Source organism: Gouania willdenowi, chromosome 17 (genome assembly GCF_900634775.1).
Source record: "Gouania willdenowi chromosome 17, fGouWil2.1, whole genome shotgun sequence".
NCBI lineage: Eukaryota > Metazoa > Chordata > Actinopteri > Blenniiformes > Gobiesocidae > Gouania > Gouania willdenowi.
This window is the reverse complement of record NC_041060.1, coordinates 531,292-549,061: the sequence shown is the minus strand read 5'-3', so window position 1 is coordinate 549,061 and position 17,770 is coordinate 531,292. Positions and strand designations below refer to the sequence as shown.

The 17,770-nt window shown below is 38.2% G+C and overlaps 1 protein-coding gene across 2 annotated transcripts in view; it reads left to right on the top strand.

Moving 5' to 3' along the window:
* Window positions 1-17,770, top strand: part of LOC114479144 (ephrin type-A receptor 3-like) — a 137,381-nt gene extending 119,611 nt beyond the window's left edge. The window contains exons 14-19 of one of the 2 annotated variants that reach the window (XM_028472661.1): window positions 3,793-3,854; window positions 10,039-10,248; window positions 14,049-14,198; window positions 14,276-14,469; window positions 15,829-15,966; window positions 16,486-17,770. In XM_028472661.1, coding sequence (XP_028328462.1) covers window positions 3,793-3,854; window positions 10,039-10,248; window positions 14,049-14,198; window positions 14,276-14,469; window positions 15,829-15,966; window positions 16,486-16,585 — 854 coding nt within the window. In that variant the 3' untranslated portion in view covers window positions 16,586-17,770. Of the gene's footprint in view, window positions 1-3,792; window positions 3,855-10,038; window positions 10,249-14,048; window positions 14,199-14,275; window positions 14,470-15,825; window positions 15,967-16,485 lie in introns of both variants that reach the window. The other variant, XM_028472660.1, reaches the window with a different exon arrangement.

Genomic DNA, 17,770 nt, shown 5'->3' with positions numbered 1-17,770 from the left:
ATGAGTCAAAAATGTCTCTTTTTTATTATTATTGACCAGTTCCATGTATTAAATCATTTTTGTTGTTATATTAAACCAGGTTCTTATTGTGTTTGGTAAAATGATTTTTTAGAGTTGCTCACATGCAGTGATAATGATGTTTTTTTTTGGGCACTTAATGCATTTTATTCTGAGAAACAATTTCCATTGTGTGCGTAGTGTACTTTGGGTTTTCTTGTCTGTGTGAGTGTTTGTGCGTTTTTTTTGTGCATGTGTGCGTGCGTTCCCTACCTAAACCCCCATAAGCCATGTGCCACTCTAATAACCTACTCCGCTGTCACCTGATTGTTGCTATTGTCATGCTAATTACAGCCTAGCATGCAGAAAAGCAGTAAAAAACAGATAGATTTCTCTTTTCTCTATCCATCTGCCTCCACATCAGACAAGTGCACCAATCTGCCCCAGCCCTCATCTTCCTCCTCCTCCTCATCCTCCTCCTTCCATCTCCGCATCTCTCTTTATCTCCCCTGTCTGTCATCACCCCCCCCCCCATCCCTGCTTTATGTGTTTTACAATCGCTGCAACAATCGGCTCATTTGGAAAACCCTCAATTACCAGAAGCTCCATCAAATCTGACACACACACATGTGCACACACACACACACACACAGGGTAGCGGTACAAAGGTACAGAAAAATAATTACGCTTCCCTTTCCTCTGTTTGAAGAAGCTAGCGATTAAGTTTTAACCGTGTGCCATTGTCTGCTAAACAATGAGTGTTACAATATTTCCGTTCAATGTGCCTGAGAGCGTTCATATTTTTGAATATGGCTGCAGATCTGAAGATTGGACCGCACAGGGAGAGAAAAAAAAAATAGAAGAAGAAGAAGAAGAAGAAGAAGAAGGGGGATGAGGAACGTGTCAAAAGGTGCAGGATGTAGGAAACACGAGGGCAACAATAGACGAGATATAACACAAGAGTGAGGAAATGAGAGAAAATGAGGCTCGGGAATAAATGAGGACAACAAAAGGAAGGAGATGTACGTAGAGATTAGAGGAGTGGAGGGAGGGGGTGGGGAGGGGGGAGGAGAGATGGCCATGAGACAAATGTGAGGAAATGAGAGGAGATGAGTGAGCAAAGAGGTGAAAAAAGCTGAGGTGAGGAGAAGGAAGATAAGGTTATTGAGTTTCTCTGCAGCTCCACTGCCTCACACGGAGACGCTCCCGTCTATCATTTACCGCCGTAGATCCTCTAACATTCATCTATAAACAACTTATTTCATTTTCTGCTTTGTACCACGGGCCACCTCATTCAATAACACAGATATGTCCTCTTAATGTAATTGTCCACATATATAGAGAGTCTATCACTTTTGTTTTACTCACACAGAAATGAATGTCCTGCAGTGACGTTTAGCAGATAAACGTTAAATATACAAAGTCTATGGCTGGTTCTCGTCTTCTGTGAAAGTGGACAGAAAAAAATGGAATACAAGTTCTAAGAAAAATCATTCTGTTTTTTTTGTTTCACTCTGAGTTTAAAATTGGACAAGACACACATTCATGTTTTGAGAAAATATCCCACATTTACACCTGCTGTTTTTAGCTCTTGAATGTCTGAAAAGTCCCCAAAAAACGTGTTTTATTTTAACTCCATGAATCCATCAAACAATTTTTTCCAGAGATGAAAGAAAAGAAATCAAAGTACGTAGAGCTGGGTTTTCATTTGTGCATTATTAAGGTAAATAAATAAACACTGCTCAGTTGTAGTTATGGATTTTCATGTTGAAGGTGTTACAATACAAAGTGTTGTTATATATATATATATATATATATATATATATATATATATATATATATATATATATATATATATATATATATATATATATATATATATATAATACAAAGGATGTTGTTTTGATATATTTGTTAAAGTTCATAGAATGAGATTACCACATAAACGCACACAAAAGTACCAAAATGTGGTACTGTTGATTACTGACCAATACAGATTCCCAGGTAAAATCCTTAAAGCTGCAGTATGTAAGTGTTTTTTGGCATCATTTGGTCAAAAATTCCTTCTAACCTTTAATCACATTGTAATTCAAAGTGTTCTGAGCTCTTGCTCTGTATTGGAGCTTTAGAATCCAAGAGTGTGAGGCCACGTTTTAGCCAATCAGAGATCTCTCTACAAACTGAGTGCTCCATGAGCTGTTTTGAGATGTCACTATTGGCTGCCCGACAAAAGTCAATCCAGAGGGAGAGCGAGAACAGACAGGATAAATAGTGTGTAAACCTGAGAGAAGCTTATCAAAGGACGCATTTCATTTCACAGTCTGGATGCGGAGTGGTGTGGGTCTGCTCTGACCTGCAGCTGAGATGTGAGGATACCGGTGAGGGATGATAGGTTTTTAAATGGGGAGGGGAGGGGGTGTTGTGGTTGATTCCGTACAAGTCTCAGGTCTCACCCCAGCAGAAGAAAATCCAATTCTCTTTCACTTTTATCCCTGAGACTAATGTTACTGTCAAAGACGACACCGCTGTGTGTGTGTGTGTGTGTGTGTGTGTGTGTGTGTGTGTGTGTGTGTGTGTGTGTGTGTGTGTGTGTGTGTGTGTGTGTGTGTGTGTGTGTGTGTGTGTGTGTGTGTGTGTGTGTGTCTTTACCTACAGTGTGACTGCAGGCCTCGCTGGTTGTTCTTCCGTTTCCATGACGAGCCATCCACCCTCCTCCCACCATCTCTCGTCGTCCTCTGCTTTTCTTGTTTTTTTTTGTTTTTGTTTTTTTTGTGTCTTCATGCTTTAACCATCTCTAAACTGATCATTTATTTCATTTTCCACCTTAATCTTACAGCGCTTGTTTTTGGGGAAAAAAGGCTTCCAGCAGCTAATGCTCATATTGAAAGGGGTCGCGATTTCATTTCAGCGTAGCGGAGCAATACCTCAGGAGCTGTAACGGTGCGTTCAAGGTAATTTGGAACTCTGGATTTTCCCACCTCTTACTCAGGGAAATGTGCATTGGAAGGAAACACATCACAAAAACATACATTTCTATGTCGGTCAGCCATGTTTTGGCCATTTTTCGACCGAGTGGAGTTTTTAACTTGGAAATGCTAATTTTCGAGTTGTTTTGAATGCAGCATCTGCTGTACTGTTATAAGCCATGTTTATGCTGTGTTTGAAATGTCACACTAACGTACTACACACTACTGTAGTTAATGAATGGAAAGTCTAAAGCCACACCGTCTATTTCATACAGGCGATCTGCTCAGATGCTCCTGTGTTCACTGGAGGACCCCTGCAGTCATTTAGCTGCCCCCGATGCTGCCCGTCCAATAAAAACAGTGCTTTAACCAGACGTAGCGCACATAAAGCAGCTCGTCATGTTTCTAAAACTCGCAACGAATCATTCTACATGCATGCGCACGGACGTGAACACGTGTGTGCGTGTGTGATTGCAGGTACTTTGTTAATCATTTGTAAGGCCCACCAGATGCTATGCAGGGGACCAAAGTGTGTGTGCCCTGTCAGTCAACCACCCCCTCCACACACACACACACACACACACACACACACACCGTGGTGCAGGTGCACCGTGGTCCAAGCACATACCACCCCCTTCCCGTCCCCTGAGTCTGATTAGTATTCATGGGCTCTGGGGACCCCCCCCTACATTCACACAGCCATACATTGTGCTGATTGGTCTGTTCTAATGATGTTCATGGAGAGGTCTGATTAGAAGCTGTCAGTGTGACGTGTTGTTCCCCTGAGAGAAGCTGTGACTCTAACTGTTCCTCTCATGTGTCTCTGTAGGTAAACCAGTGATGATTATCACTGAGTTCATGGAAAATGGATCTCTGGACACTTTTCTCAAGGTGAGTCATGACGTAACTACGTGAAAGAAACCAGGAATTATATTTAGTGAAGGTCACATCTAAGAGGCATTATGTAACACACACACAAATTACATTTCATCTTGGTTTCACAAACTGCTGTGGTTGATCTGGTTGGTATCTAAACTCACTCACAGAGCAAACATAGTGTGTAACTGTATCCAGGGCCGGCCCTAGGCGTTTTGGTGTCCTAGGGAAAATTACTCAATGGCCACGGTTGCATGATGTTTTTTTAATTCGGAATGATTTATTCCGAATTAAATCAATCAAAATTAAAGTGTTCTGCTTTGTGTTTACATGGAAATAGTAAATCCTAAACGATTATTCTGCTTTAGATGATTCCACTTTAAGACTGGGGGTTGGGAAGGCTCTGATTGGACAGAGGGAGAACGTGACATATCACGTCTATCAGGAAAAACACACAACAAACCTTTTATTGTCGGCTGTAACACAGACGACCACACATTAGAACTGTTTTCACCTTTATTTTGATTGTAGTTTGAATCAGCAGCTCAACAATAACACACGGTTTCAGTTTGGACCGCGGAACGGAAAGAGATATGAACTAATCACTGGTAAAAAGCTCAGTAAAAGGAATAAATATTATCTCCCTGGTAAAGACAGTAGCTCTAACAACAGGTAAAATGATAAACTGGTGATATTACAGCATGTGAATGCAGTCCTAGTTCCTGCCGTTCGGTGAAGCCTGTTCCCGTTTACAGTGTTTACCGAGGTCTGTGTGTGTTTAATAAGTCCGTGTGAAATGTTTATGCTTCCGTCCATCCACTCGTTTCATTATATTCATGTATTCTAAGGCTCTTATTAAATAGTCTCGCCACGTCATCGCGCAGGCGCAAAATGATCCGAATTAACTTAAAGCGGAATTACCCAAGTTAAGTGGAATTATCTAATTCAAAATTAAAAACGAAATAAACCAGGCACCTAATTCAGAATAAACTTTAATTGGGAATTAAAGTAGCATTAGGAATTAAGTGTTTACAAGGTCAGGAGAGGAATTAAAGCTCCCATGTGAACGTGGCCAATGGCAAAAATGGAATAAATCTGCAACTCAATTTAAAAAATAAAGGTTTTCAAGTAATGAATACTTATGTGGAACATCAAACCAGTAGAATCATTTGGGGTAATAGTACTTTGAGAATCTCGGACTAGTTTGAATTTTCAGCCAGACATATTTTTAGGTCTAAAAAAAAGACACGTCGACGTTACTTTTATATGCGCGCCTTTTATATGTGCACCCAAGAGCTTCGCTGATGAAAAAATTGTAAATAAAATCACCTGTCCTGTTCTGACTCCTCGCTCGCTGACTTGAGATGACTTGCATGCGCCCCCACGTCATGTGACGTGACTTGCCAAGTGACAAACATAGTTACTTTGTTTTGTAATTGTATGTGTTATTTTCATAAGACAGAAAAGTAAATGGGGCGCTTGTGGGCATCAGAAATTATTTTATGATTTTATTTTTAAAATGTTCCCGAGGAGGAGAGCGCTGGCAGTGCACCCCTCCAGCAGACGGCGCCCTATGTGACCTCCTATGCTGCTTATGCCATGCAAGCTCACAATGAATAACTAAAGTCTACATTAGAAAGCACAATGCCACACATTTATTAACAAACAGCTGCACAAAAAAATGTCCCTTTTGTCTTTTTCTCCTTTAAGGGACAGCACGTGTGAGTGAGGTCTGTTGTGTGGCTTGTTTAGAACACACTCAGTAATCCATATAACTGTGTTTTTCATTTTGTTCTGAGAAGTAGTGAAAGCAGCAACTCCTATTATTATTATTCCTAAAATAAGCTGTAAAATATTTAAATAGATGATATTGTAATTGACTATATATCGCTAAAATAGAAATCTTGATACATCTTTAATCTAAATATATTGCCCAGGCCTAAGATAAATAAGGATAATTGTTAATGTTTCATTCAAAGCATTTTCTTTTTCAGCATTTTTAGACTATAGCTAAAACGAGTGACAAACTGACATGAAAAGGAATTCTTTTATTTTGTTAACATCTCACGTTAATGGTCAAATACGAGAACATGGCATTAAGAGGCGGCAGTGGAGGTGGGTTAGGGTCAGCATATGTTTTGGTACCTGGATTTTTCAGTTAAAAAATGATATTAAAAAATGAAATAGAATAAATAAATACATTTATTACTACACTACTATACTATATTACTACTATTAATAGAAAAATGTTGTGGATAAAAGATAAACAAAGCTTTAAAAACTTATTTATTGTCATTTTCTTTTTCTAAAAACAAAAAAGTGGTAGAAAACAGAAAAATGAGAACAATGTAAAAGAGAGAGAGACATGGATAACGCTTTGAGATGACTTTTATTGTAACTAGCGCTAAATAAATAAAGTTTATTTGAATGGATTTGTTTTTTAAAATCTCTTAAAGTCTCAGAGAGAAGGACAGAAAAAACTCCTCCATCCCCAACTTTGGTGTAATATGTGTGCAGAGATTTCTGCAGATGACAAACCTTGTCTTTTTAATGTCAAAGTCATTTTAGAGAAACCACAGCACTGTTCTCAAACGTGCTCTTACTTTGAAAATGCCAACTTCAGGTCACACAATATTAAAGAATAGACTTTTTGTTTTTTCTCTTCTAACATTTAATTTATTATTTTTAGAAACAGAAAATAAAAAAATTCACCCAGTTTTTAAAGTTTACTTTATTCATTCTCGTTGAATTTTAATCTTAATTCTTGAATTTCAAAGTGAAAATCAAGTAACCACGTGTTTTTTGTTTTAAATATTCTTTTCTGAATGTAAAAACCCAATGACTAAAACATACACTGACCTGGATGTGAAAGAGTGTTGATGATCTTTTTATTGATTTGTTGCACTTTTTGATGATGTACAGCACATGGAGTTGTCTGGTGTATGAAAATACATTTGCCTTTCCTTCAGTGTAGGGTTAGTAGAGTTATTAGAAATATAGAAGATGTGGTTCAAACTGGAGCCAATGATTGGTTTGATAGAGGGTTAGTGTTGGTTCTGTTAAAGCTGGTGGAGAGGCATTCTGACTTTTCTACAATAGTGTTAGTGCATAAAAAACACTTTGTGGCCAAAATTGCACCAAAAAAGTGCTGACAATTTCTCATTCAACCAAGGGAAATTGATATCATGTTTTGTGCATTGGTTGCAGATAAAAAGTATCAATTTCAAAGTAAATCTGCCGCAATAGCACGAAAAAGCTCAACATTTCAAGAAGGAAAATTACAGTTTTTTCGTAAATTATGATGATTTCCTTCAAAGCTTAAAGAACTGTGTAAAAAGGAAGACATTATGAGGAGGAAAAAGCCATTTTCTTTCATGTAAAATGAGTATTTTGTGTGTGTTTCCCAGTCAAGTTCATTACATTTTCAGTATTGTTTTATGTGGAGTTGCTAAGTAGGTAAACACTTGATTTAAACTCGGAGTCATTGAATATAATAAAGCTTATACAGCTTCACACAGACTCCTCTTAGATACTTTGTTGTTGTCCTGGTGCACCTCATTTTTCTAACACTCCCCTGATTTACATTCAGAGGTTTTTTTGCAAGACAGTAAAACCACTGCAGTGGCTCCTGAGTCATTAATGCTGCCATGATGGGCCCGTTGCTAAATACAGCAATTTAATAAGCAACGCACAAGCAGAAGGAAGTGACATGGGGGAAACTAACACACACACACACACACACACACACACACAGAAGGAAGCATGTTCACCGTGTCGTAACAAGGCTCGTAAACGGCGTCTATTGTGGCTGCACATAATTACAGAATTAGTTTTATGTTTTTTACAACTCATATGTGCATCTGGCTTCCGTATGTGTCTTTAATTATTACGACCATTTATTAAGCAGACCTCCCTCTGAAATAACAAAAGTGTTCAGTCGGACGTTCTTTCCTCAACTCTAATATGGAAACAAAAGGAAAGAAACTCCAGTTGATTTCATCCTTGTCTTTTCTTTTCATTTCCTTTATTTATTTGAAATATTACATTACATATTAATCAATGTGTCAGCAAACAGCGTCAACATAAATATGCTGTCAGTCTTCCTCAGAGGTGATTGCTTTGAGGTATCCCTACAAGTTCTTTCATAAGTTCTCTCAGGTTGGCCACGCCCCCTGTCGCCCGATGGTCTCTGGAGAAGAGAGTCCCAGACACTCCCACACCTCATAAGTCACATGGAAGTGATCAGTAGATACGTTGATGCATTCCCTATGAAATAACTTGTAGGGATGCATCTAAGCATTCACCTCTGAGGAAGACTGACAGTTGGCAGTCAAAACATGTCAGAAGATCAAATTTCCTGAATAAAAAGTTGTTTGAATAAACGAAATCTTAACATATTACATTCTTACATACTTTCTTTGGCAAACCTTTCCAATCGGCAACCCCTCCCACCCGTTGTCCAGGCAACACAAGGTGGAGGGCAAGATGACAGATGTAGTTTATAGGTTTGTTAGACAGTCGAATCAATCAGCATCTCACAAAACTACCGACTAATTACTGTACTCCACATCTGCTGAGGAAAAGGAGACGAAAAAAATGATCTAAAAACCAGCAAAGAAAAGACAGTGGGGGGTCCAGATGAAGGGAGATGGTATTACAGCAGTCCTTCACTCAGACAGAGATGGATGGAGAAGACAAGGAGAGAAGGACCGATAACATGAATGGCTTTTTAACGCAAATCGCTGCCCGGGGCAGAAATAATTGGCAGAGGAAGGTGAGTCGGAGCGTCATCGATCAACGGTTCTGGACTCGCTGCCAAAGTCAGGCTTTAAACGTGGAATCCATTGAGTCGCTGGTGGACACGTGGTCACGGTTTGAAAAAGGAGCGTTTGGTTTGGCTTTGTCACCTCCAGTCCTCCTTTTGTTTTTGTGATGGATTAGTTTGGTAGCCTCTTCAGGAGATCAACGCACAGAAACAGAGTTTTACTGAGTCATCACATCTGCTACCAATATATCTACTCAGGTACAAGTAAGTCCTCCAGAAAATACTCAAGGACAAGTAAAAAGTACTCAGAGTAAAAGTTACGGTAACACTTTACTTGAAGTTTTATAAATAAGGCTGACATTACGCTGTCATTATCTGTCATTAGCATTAATAAGATGTGATGAAGGCAGTCATTAAGTGTTGTTTGCTAAATTATGACACCTTTGGAGCTATGTTGGCATTTTTTGGGTTAAGTGGAGGGATCTAGTGGGGTTAGGTAGGGTTAGTGTAACCAACGACACTTAATGACAGCATTCATGACACCTTATTCATGCTAATGACGTGTTATGTCATAATAATGATGTCGTAATGTCAGCCTTTATGTATAAAACTTCAAGTTAAGGTTTGTCAAAATGTACAATTATTTTTCTTAAATAAAATAACACCAATGAAGTCAATTCAGAATAAAATAAAAGGCAATGTGTTACGTTTAATCTGATTGGTCGACTATGATGTGATGAATTTTATTGTTGTCTCGTCCTTTCATTTTTTTGTAGTTTCACAATGTTCGTTGATCATTTTAAAACAAAGAAATAATAATTTACTCAGTAACATTTGGTTCTAGGAAAGTAATTAATTACTTAACTTATTTTAAAACGTACTTACTGATATCCAGAGTCTCGATGTCCCGCCCTAAACAGCTCCACTTCCTCCCACTGCCTCTGCCAATCTACCAGAAGCCACGCCTCTACTTTTCTGCACATGCATCATGGAACATAACCAGGTTACATCGGGTTGTATTGATATATGTCTATGGTCAGGTCAGAGCCTAAATCATATTTATCTGTTTGCTGTTGTGACGCGCGGCCTTGTTTCCGTGCACACTTCCACGTTCACTTTGATTGACAGACTCAAAAACAGGAAGTGGAAGCCTATTGGCTGGGTGCACTCGGCGATCATTTCCATTTGTAAAGGGGTCTGTAGGAGGAAGGAGGGGCTTATATACATTAATGTATATGAATGACCACCAGCAGTAGATCATAGTAAAAGGGATTTTTTGGCATTTCAAAAGAATGATACATAAACATAGATTTATCAGAAACTCCAGATATCAGCTTTAAGTACAAGTACTTAATTACAGTAACAATACTTTCACCTCTGCTGATTTCCTAGAGCAGCCAATCACTGACGTTTCTTCTTCTTCTGTCTCTACAGAAACATGACGGGCAGTTCACAGTCATCCAGCTGGTGGGCATGCTGCGTGGCATCGCCTCAGGGATGAAGTACCTCTCAGACATGAGCTACGTTCACAGAGACCTGGCAGCACGAAACATCCTGGTCGACAGCAACCTTGTGTGTAAAGTGTCCGACTTTGGGCTGAGTCGAGTCCTGGAGGACGACCCAGAGGCAGCCTACACTACCAGGGTAGGACTTACTTTGACTTTATTATCTACGTTTTTCTTTCTTTCTTTCTGTCTTTGTTTAGTGTTGATTCTGGTTATTTGTAATATGTCTTGAGCCTCTTTAACGCTAGTAAATAAAGTATTTCTGATTCTGATTATCGATCGAACTACATGACGTTAAGATGCATATGTACATTATTACCAAAAGTGATATTTAGTAATCAATCCCTCCTGGGTTGAATTGTTGAAGCAGCAGCTTTAAAAAAATTTAAAAAAAAAAGCAACAAATGCTTTTTTTTAAAATAAATAAAGGTAAATAAATAAATTTTTTAAAAAAGGAATTGCTTTTGAATTATTTCATGATATTAAATAAAAAGGGCTCAGATTCACAGAGAACATTAAACAGAGAATTATTTAAATTGCTTGTTCTTGTGGATTCTTTATTACTTACTAAGGACTTTATATTTTCTTAAATGCACTGAGATGACTTTGTTGTTATGTGCGCTATATAAATAAAGTTGAATTGAATTGAAGTTTTTGCAGCACAAACCAAAGATTAATAAATAATTCTTTTGAAATGGATTCATTGAAAGTTGAATATTTACTGCACTGCAGGTACCAATGTAATCCTCACAGATCTCTTATAAAATGATATTTTAATAATACTGTAGAAACTGTTCACTTTACACATTAAAGATGATCAGACCCACACATACACACACTAATCACAGTCCACCATTACCGCACCTACAAGAGAAACATTTATTTTATTTGGTTGATTTGATTTCTTTATTTATTTTCATCATAAAAATAAAAACAAAATAAAATAACTTTAAAAAACAACAACAAAACAGTATCTTGCATTTTCAAATTCTTAAGCATCTTAGTTTACATAAAAGAAAAGGAGTTAAACAATCCTACACCTTTAATTACACACTGACTTTTTTTGGACGATATATCATTTTTAACTAATTCTCTCTCTTACGCTTGTTTCTTTTTAGTACGTTATTTTTATGTAATTAATGGGTTAAAGTCCCTGCCTAGGGAAGACGTGATGACGTATCAGGACGGAAAGATCTGGGCTTTGTCAGATTTTTCAAAATTGCGTAAATGTTGCAGCCGCACGTAATTGGCAGGGATTGGCTAAATTTGTGTTCACAATTGTGACGACAATATTGAACATTTCTGCAGGGACTGGGTAACGCAATGTTGTTGGATAAATAATGAGGAAAAATTACAGTGGAAAAATACTGACTTTTATTAGAGAAAATGCATTTTCTTCTGAGAAAGCAGACATGCTACTAATAAAGGGTTAATTGTGTGTGTGTGTGTGGGGGGGGTGCAGAATAGAAACACATGAGGAAGTCCCTCTAGAACAAACAGAAACTATCTGTAGTTATTATTGTTCCTAACTTAGAGCTCAAAGAGAATAATATGGAAACTCCAGTGAAGATGATCTGAGACGTCCACGAGGAGACTGAGCATTATTCATATTCAGAGGAAGTGTTGGGGATGTTGTTTTTAATATGGCATTAGCATTACCCTGGGAGGGGTGTATCAGCCGCTGACTGCTCTATTACAATCACACACAAAACTCCCACTGATGTCAGGAGACCTAGATGGAGCGCTGCAGGCACTGGGAGGAGACCATGGTGGGGTGGAGGGGTGGGGGGGAGAAAGAAAGGTGGATATCAAATAAGACTCAGTTCCGTGGGGGGGGGGGGTAAGAAATAAATGAAGGAAGGCAGCAGAAAGATCCAGAGAGAGCAGTTATAAAAAAAAAAAAAAACAGGACACGGTGGGGGGAGTGTATGAGTGTAAGGGGGGGGGGGGACTGTAAGGGTGGAAACAAAAGTACAGCACACTCTGACGTGGCAGCTTTGTCTTTTATTTGACTTTGACCAAACACAGATCTGGAATGTGAGGTAGTGCTGAGGCAGCCGCTGCATGTTAAAGAGCCTATAGAGGTGTGTGTGTGTGTGTGCGCGTGTGTGTGCGCGCGTATGTGTGCGTGTGCGCGTATGTGTGTGTGTGTGCGTGTGCGTGTGCGTGTGTGTGTGTGTGTGTGTGTGTGTGTGTGTGTGTGTGTGTGTGTGTGTGTGTGTGTGTGTGTGTGCGTGTGTGTGCGTGTGTGTGTGTGTGCGCTTGTGTGCTTTTGTGTGTGTGTGTGTGCACGTGCGTGTGTGTGTGTGTGTGTGTGTGTGTGCGTGTGTGTGTGCGTGTGTGTGTGTGTGCGCTTGTGTGCTTTTGTGTGTGTGTGTGTGCACGTGCGTGTGTGTGTGTGTGTGTGTGTGTGCGTGTGTGTGCGTGTGTGTGTGTGTGTGCGTGTGTGTGTGCGTGTGTGCGTGCGTGTAGGAGAGGGAGGAGTGAAAGCAGGAGCACTATGGTAACAATAGAAATAAGGCTTTTTAGTCTATGTATCAACAACTTATGCAAGGATGGCATTGGTAGAAGAAAAAAAAGAACAGCAGATATACACAAGAATGACTCTGAAAACACAGAAAATGTCAAAAGATTACACAAAAGGACAACAAAAATCAGTCCAAAACACACAAAACTCCACAAATGCACAAAAATACACAAAAATTACTTGAAAAACACACGTCAACAAAAATGACTCAAATGAGAGATTAAACAAAAGGACAACAAAAATACACAAACTCTCTCCCTAAACACCAACAATTATAACAAAAAGCCATGAAATGAAAAACAATAACATTTATTAATTAGTGGTATATTAACCCATGAATGACTTTATTTCCTTATTAATAGTTTCACTAAGTATTTGAGGCAGTCATGTCAAGCCTGTTTGCTTTTTAATCCATGTTTCAATAATTTACGTTAAAAAGAAGACAACAGATGAACAGCACAAGGTCAATACTAATAATCATCAAACAAACTCTGACTTTAGTTCTAATAGTTTTATACATAAAGACGGACATTACGCTGCCATTATTATAACATGACACCTGTCATTAGCATCATTAAGTGTCATTCATTACCCTAACCCAGAGGTAGGCAACTTGTGTTTTTAATCGAAGGGTCACATGATCAACATTCATATCATCATTTATAATAATGAGCGATCTGAGCATTAATACAGGAAAGAACAAAGAGTTTTTATAGTAACTTTGTGTGTTTTTCTGTCATTCTGTGTATGTTTGTTGTTGTTTTTCTTGTGAATGTCTGTAGTTCTTTGGTGTATTTTTGTATGTTTTTTGGAGTCATACTGTGTATTTGTGTTGTCATTTTCTTATTTTTGAGTCAATTTTGTTTGTTTATGGCATTGTTTGTTTGTTTGTTTGTAGTACTGTGGGTTTGCAGAGTCATTTTTCGAGTACTTCTGTTTTTTGAGTCATTTTGTGAAATTTCGTTGTCATTTCTTGTGCATTACTGTTGTTTTGTTCACTTGTAGTAGTTTTGTGTGTTTCTGCAATGTTTTCTGTGTTTTTCTTTTGCCTTTTACTGTATTTTTCTGTAATGTTGTATTTTTTGGTATATTTTAGTGGATTATTGTGTATTTTCTGTCATTTTGTGTTTTTATTTTGGGGGCCGCACAAAATTGGGCCACATGTTACACATGTCTAACCTAATTCCAAACCCTCACCCTAACCCTACATAATCCCACTAGATCCCTCTACCAAACCCAAAAAAATGCCAACATAGCTCCAAAGGTGTCATAATTTAGCCAACAACACTTAATGACCCCTTATTAATGCTAATGACAGTGTAATGTCAGCCTTATGTAGAAAACTTTAAGTAAAGTGTGACCAAATGTGGTGTATTTAGTGAAAATGTGACAGTGATGTGAAACCTTTGCAGGGAGGAAAGATCCCCATCAGATGGACGGCGCCCGAAGCCATCGCCTACAGGAAGTTCACCTCCGCCAGCGATGTGTGGAGCTACGGGATCGTCATGTGGGAGGTGATTTCATACGGAGAGAGACCCTACTGGGAGATGTCGAACCACGATGTGAGTCACACCACAGTGGATCACAACACGTGTGGTGGAAAAGGAAAACGTGACGTTTGTGTGTTTGTGTTGTGCAGGTGATCAAAGCGATAGAGGAGGGCTACCGTCTTCCTGCTCCCATGGATTGTCCTGTGGTTTTACACCAGCTCATGTTGGACTGCTGGGAGAAAGGACGCAGTGAACGGCCAAAGTTTGGACAGATCGTCACCATTCTGGATAAGCTCATTAGAAACCCTGGCAGTCTGCGAGAACTGGCCAACAGCTCCGTGTGGTCAGTGACAACAAACCATTGAATATGTTCACCCTGTAACAGGAATAGAGGCAAATACACAAATATCACCCCAAAAACACACAAAAGGACAACAGAAATACACAATGAGAAATAACACACAAAATGACACAAGATTACACAAAAGAACAACAAAAACACACACAAACAAAAAAAATGACGCCAAAGACACAAAACTGAAACAAAAATCCACAATGGTTCCAAAAACACACAATTACAAAAGAATATACAAAAGGACAACAAAATGCCCAAAAATGACTTAAAGAAACACAAAACGAGGACAAAAAATGACAAAAGGACAACAAAAATACACAAAAAATTACTCCAAAAACACAAAACAGGAATAAAAATACTCAAACAACACATAAAATGACAGAAGAATACACAAAAGGATGGCAGAAATACACAATAATGACTCCAAAAACACAAAACGTGAACAAATATACACAATGACTCAAAAACATACAAAATGAAAGAAAAATACTGTAAACAGAAGAACAAAAATGTACAAAAATGACTCCAAAAACACAAAAGTCCACAATGAGTCCAAAAACACACAAAATGATAATAAAAAAACATAATCAATCAATCAATCAATCTTTTATTTGTATAGCGCCAAATCATAACCAATGGTATCTCAAGGCACTTTACAGTAGAGCAGTCTTAAGGACGGACTCTTCATTTTATGGATACACACATATGCATATATACGTATATACACATACATATGTATCCCACACCCAACATGAATTTATCATGGCGGCAACAGAAATACACAAAAATGACTCCAAAGAGAACACACAAAATGAGAGATTACACAAAAAGACAATAAAAATACACAAAATATCTCCTTAAAATAACAACAAATACCCACAAAATTAGAGGAAGTTCAACAATATCATCCAAAATAATAATTTAATAATAATATTATGTAAATATATATGTTTTTATACTCAATAAAATGTAATATATTGATTTATATACTGTATGTATATATATAAATGATTTATATTAGATGTTACAGTAACTTACATAAATAAACGTTGGCTTTCGTTGGGAAATTACAGGCTTTATAAAGAACAATCATGTGCGTTTCGACTGGAGGTAACTGGAATATTAACCGTGCTTTGTTACATATAGTTTCACTAAGTATTAGAGGAAGTTCTGCTAAGGCTTTTTACTGAACTTACTGTAAATGGTAAAAGTTATTTCCTGCTGCATAAATGAGTCTAAGTGCTATAAACCATCTAATATTTATAGATGTCATTCTTTGGTTTTAAAAACCATAAAGTAGTGATCTGATCAGGCCTAATATCGACTGAATGTTTGCTATGACAGCAGGGCGGAGCCATCCAGCCCAGAGTTCAGTGTGAGCACAGTGGATGAGTGGTTGGACGCCATCAAGATGGGCCAGTATAAGGATAATTTTTCCAGTGCTGGATACGTCAGTTTGGACTCCATCCTCTACATCAGTGTCAGGTACGTGCACGTCGTTCATTAAGCTCAATGAGACACTGTAAAGGTCAGAAACAGACAACGTGATATATTGCTTTTCTGTGTCCTTTGGAAAATCAAAAAAAACATGAGGATTCACATGAGAATCTCAGGGTCAGAGTTGATATGAATTCTATTCACCCTCCTATTATCCTTGAGGTCAATTTGACCCAATTCGATGTTTATCACTCTAAAAATAATAGTTTTTGCTTATTAATTCATGACTTTTCCTAATTTGATGGACACAATTGATTAAGCATAAAGTGATCATGAACACACATTGGTGTTTCTCTGGGGTTAATGTGACCCCCAAGTTGTTTTAGCTGTGTAAATAAAACAAAGTGTTTGACATAAAAAAAAAAATTTTTTCTGAAAATCATTTTCTGGAGGTAAATATCAGTGGGATTGACCCCAGTGATAAAATGTGTTATTTGTTATATTTGAGCATAATAGGAGGGTTAAAAAAAAAAAAAGCTAACATTTGTCGTCTTTCTTTTTAAATAGTGAACTGGCCAAGATGGGAGTGACGTTGGCCGGCCACCAGAAGAAGATCCTGTCCAGTGTGCAAAGCCTCCAAACCCACGGGACGCATGTCCAAGTATAACAGTTTATGTGACGGAGTGGAACTGGACACTCCCCCTGATGAGTTTTCTCACTGAGCATGGCGATGGATACTTTGGCCTTGGGTGCTTACACTGATTTTCCAAAACCACATGGATGCAGAGAGGACTATGGACCTGCCTGTGTGCAGTTTTCCTCATTCATCTTCTTCTCAATGGACACGATGGCTTTTAGCATCAGCGACACACTCACCAATAGCAAGCAGCAGAGATACACTTCTTTTTTTTTTTTAACTGCAGTAACGCACAAAGAAAACCTTTGTCTATGTCACTCCATAACCAGTACAAGAAAAAAAAAAGACGAAACAAAATTAGAAAATAATGATCATCACTTGTCTGTGAGCTGTACAGTTTGTTTTTACCGTCATTTTTCTTGAGTTTTTACTTGAAGAGTTGAGAAAGGGTCAGAGGGACTGTATAAATGTGTAGATATTTGTTTATATGGGTTGTTGGTCTCACAACCGTAGAGAGCTGGACCTAACGTTTGTATCGGTGGTGAGGTTTGTAGAGTTCAAACCTTAACAGGTGTTACTTCCTTACATGTTCCATTGCTGTTTGTGCACATAAACTAGAGATTCTAAGTAACATGAATGTGTTGGAGGCGGAGTTTGAGAAACTGGACCTTTTGGAAACAGGCAGGGATGTAAAATGTTTTAGCTTAAGTATCAAGAATCCGTGTACCCTTTGTTCTTTGGTTATTCTGTTTTAAAATCAAATCAAAATAACAAACGGTGTAGTTATTTTTCATTTATTGAATTAAAACCAAAACAGAAATACAGAAACATCAAAAACCAAATAAGCAGTGTTTTCTGTTTTGAAAAAAATTATTGTTCTGTTTGTGAGATATTTTATAAATTTACTGGGAAATTAAAGCTAGAACTGAAGTCCACTACACCAGGTCCTGGACCAGGTCCTGGACCAGGTCCTGGACCAGGTCCTGGACCAGGTCTCCTCACACAATAGATTTATTTCATCAGTTTTCTGGTTCTGATCATGTTTTCATTCAGTCTGTGGATGTTTTAGCTCATAAAAAGCTGCTCACGTTTAAGGTTAATTGTTTTATGGTGTTGGCGACATTAACAGTGTTACGGTCCACATAGTATCCAGATAACCTGGTGACTGACTATCACTGTGAGGCTGGTGTGAGGAACAATAGATGTTAGAACTTC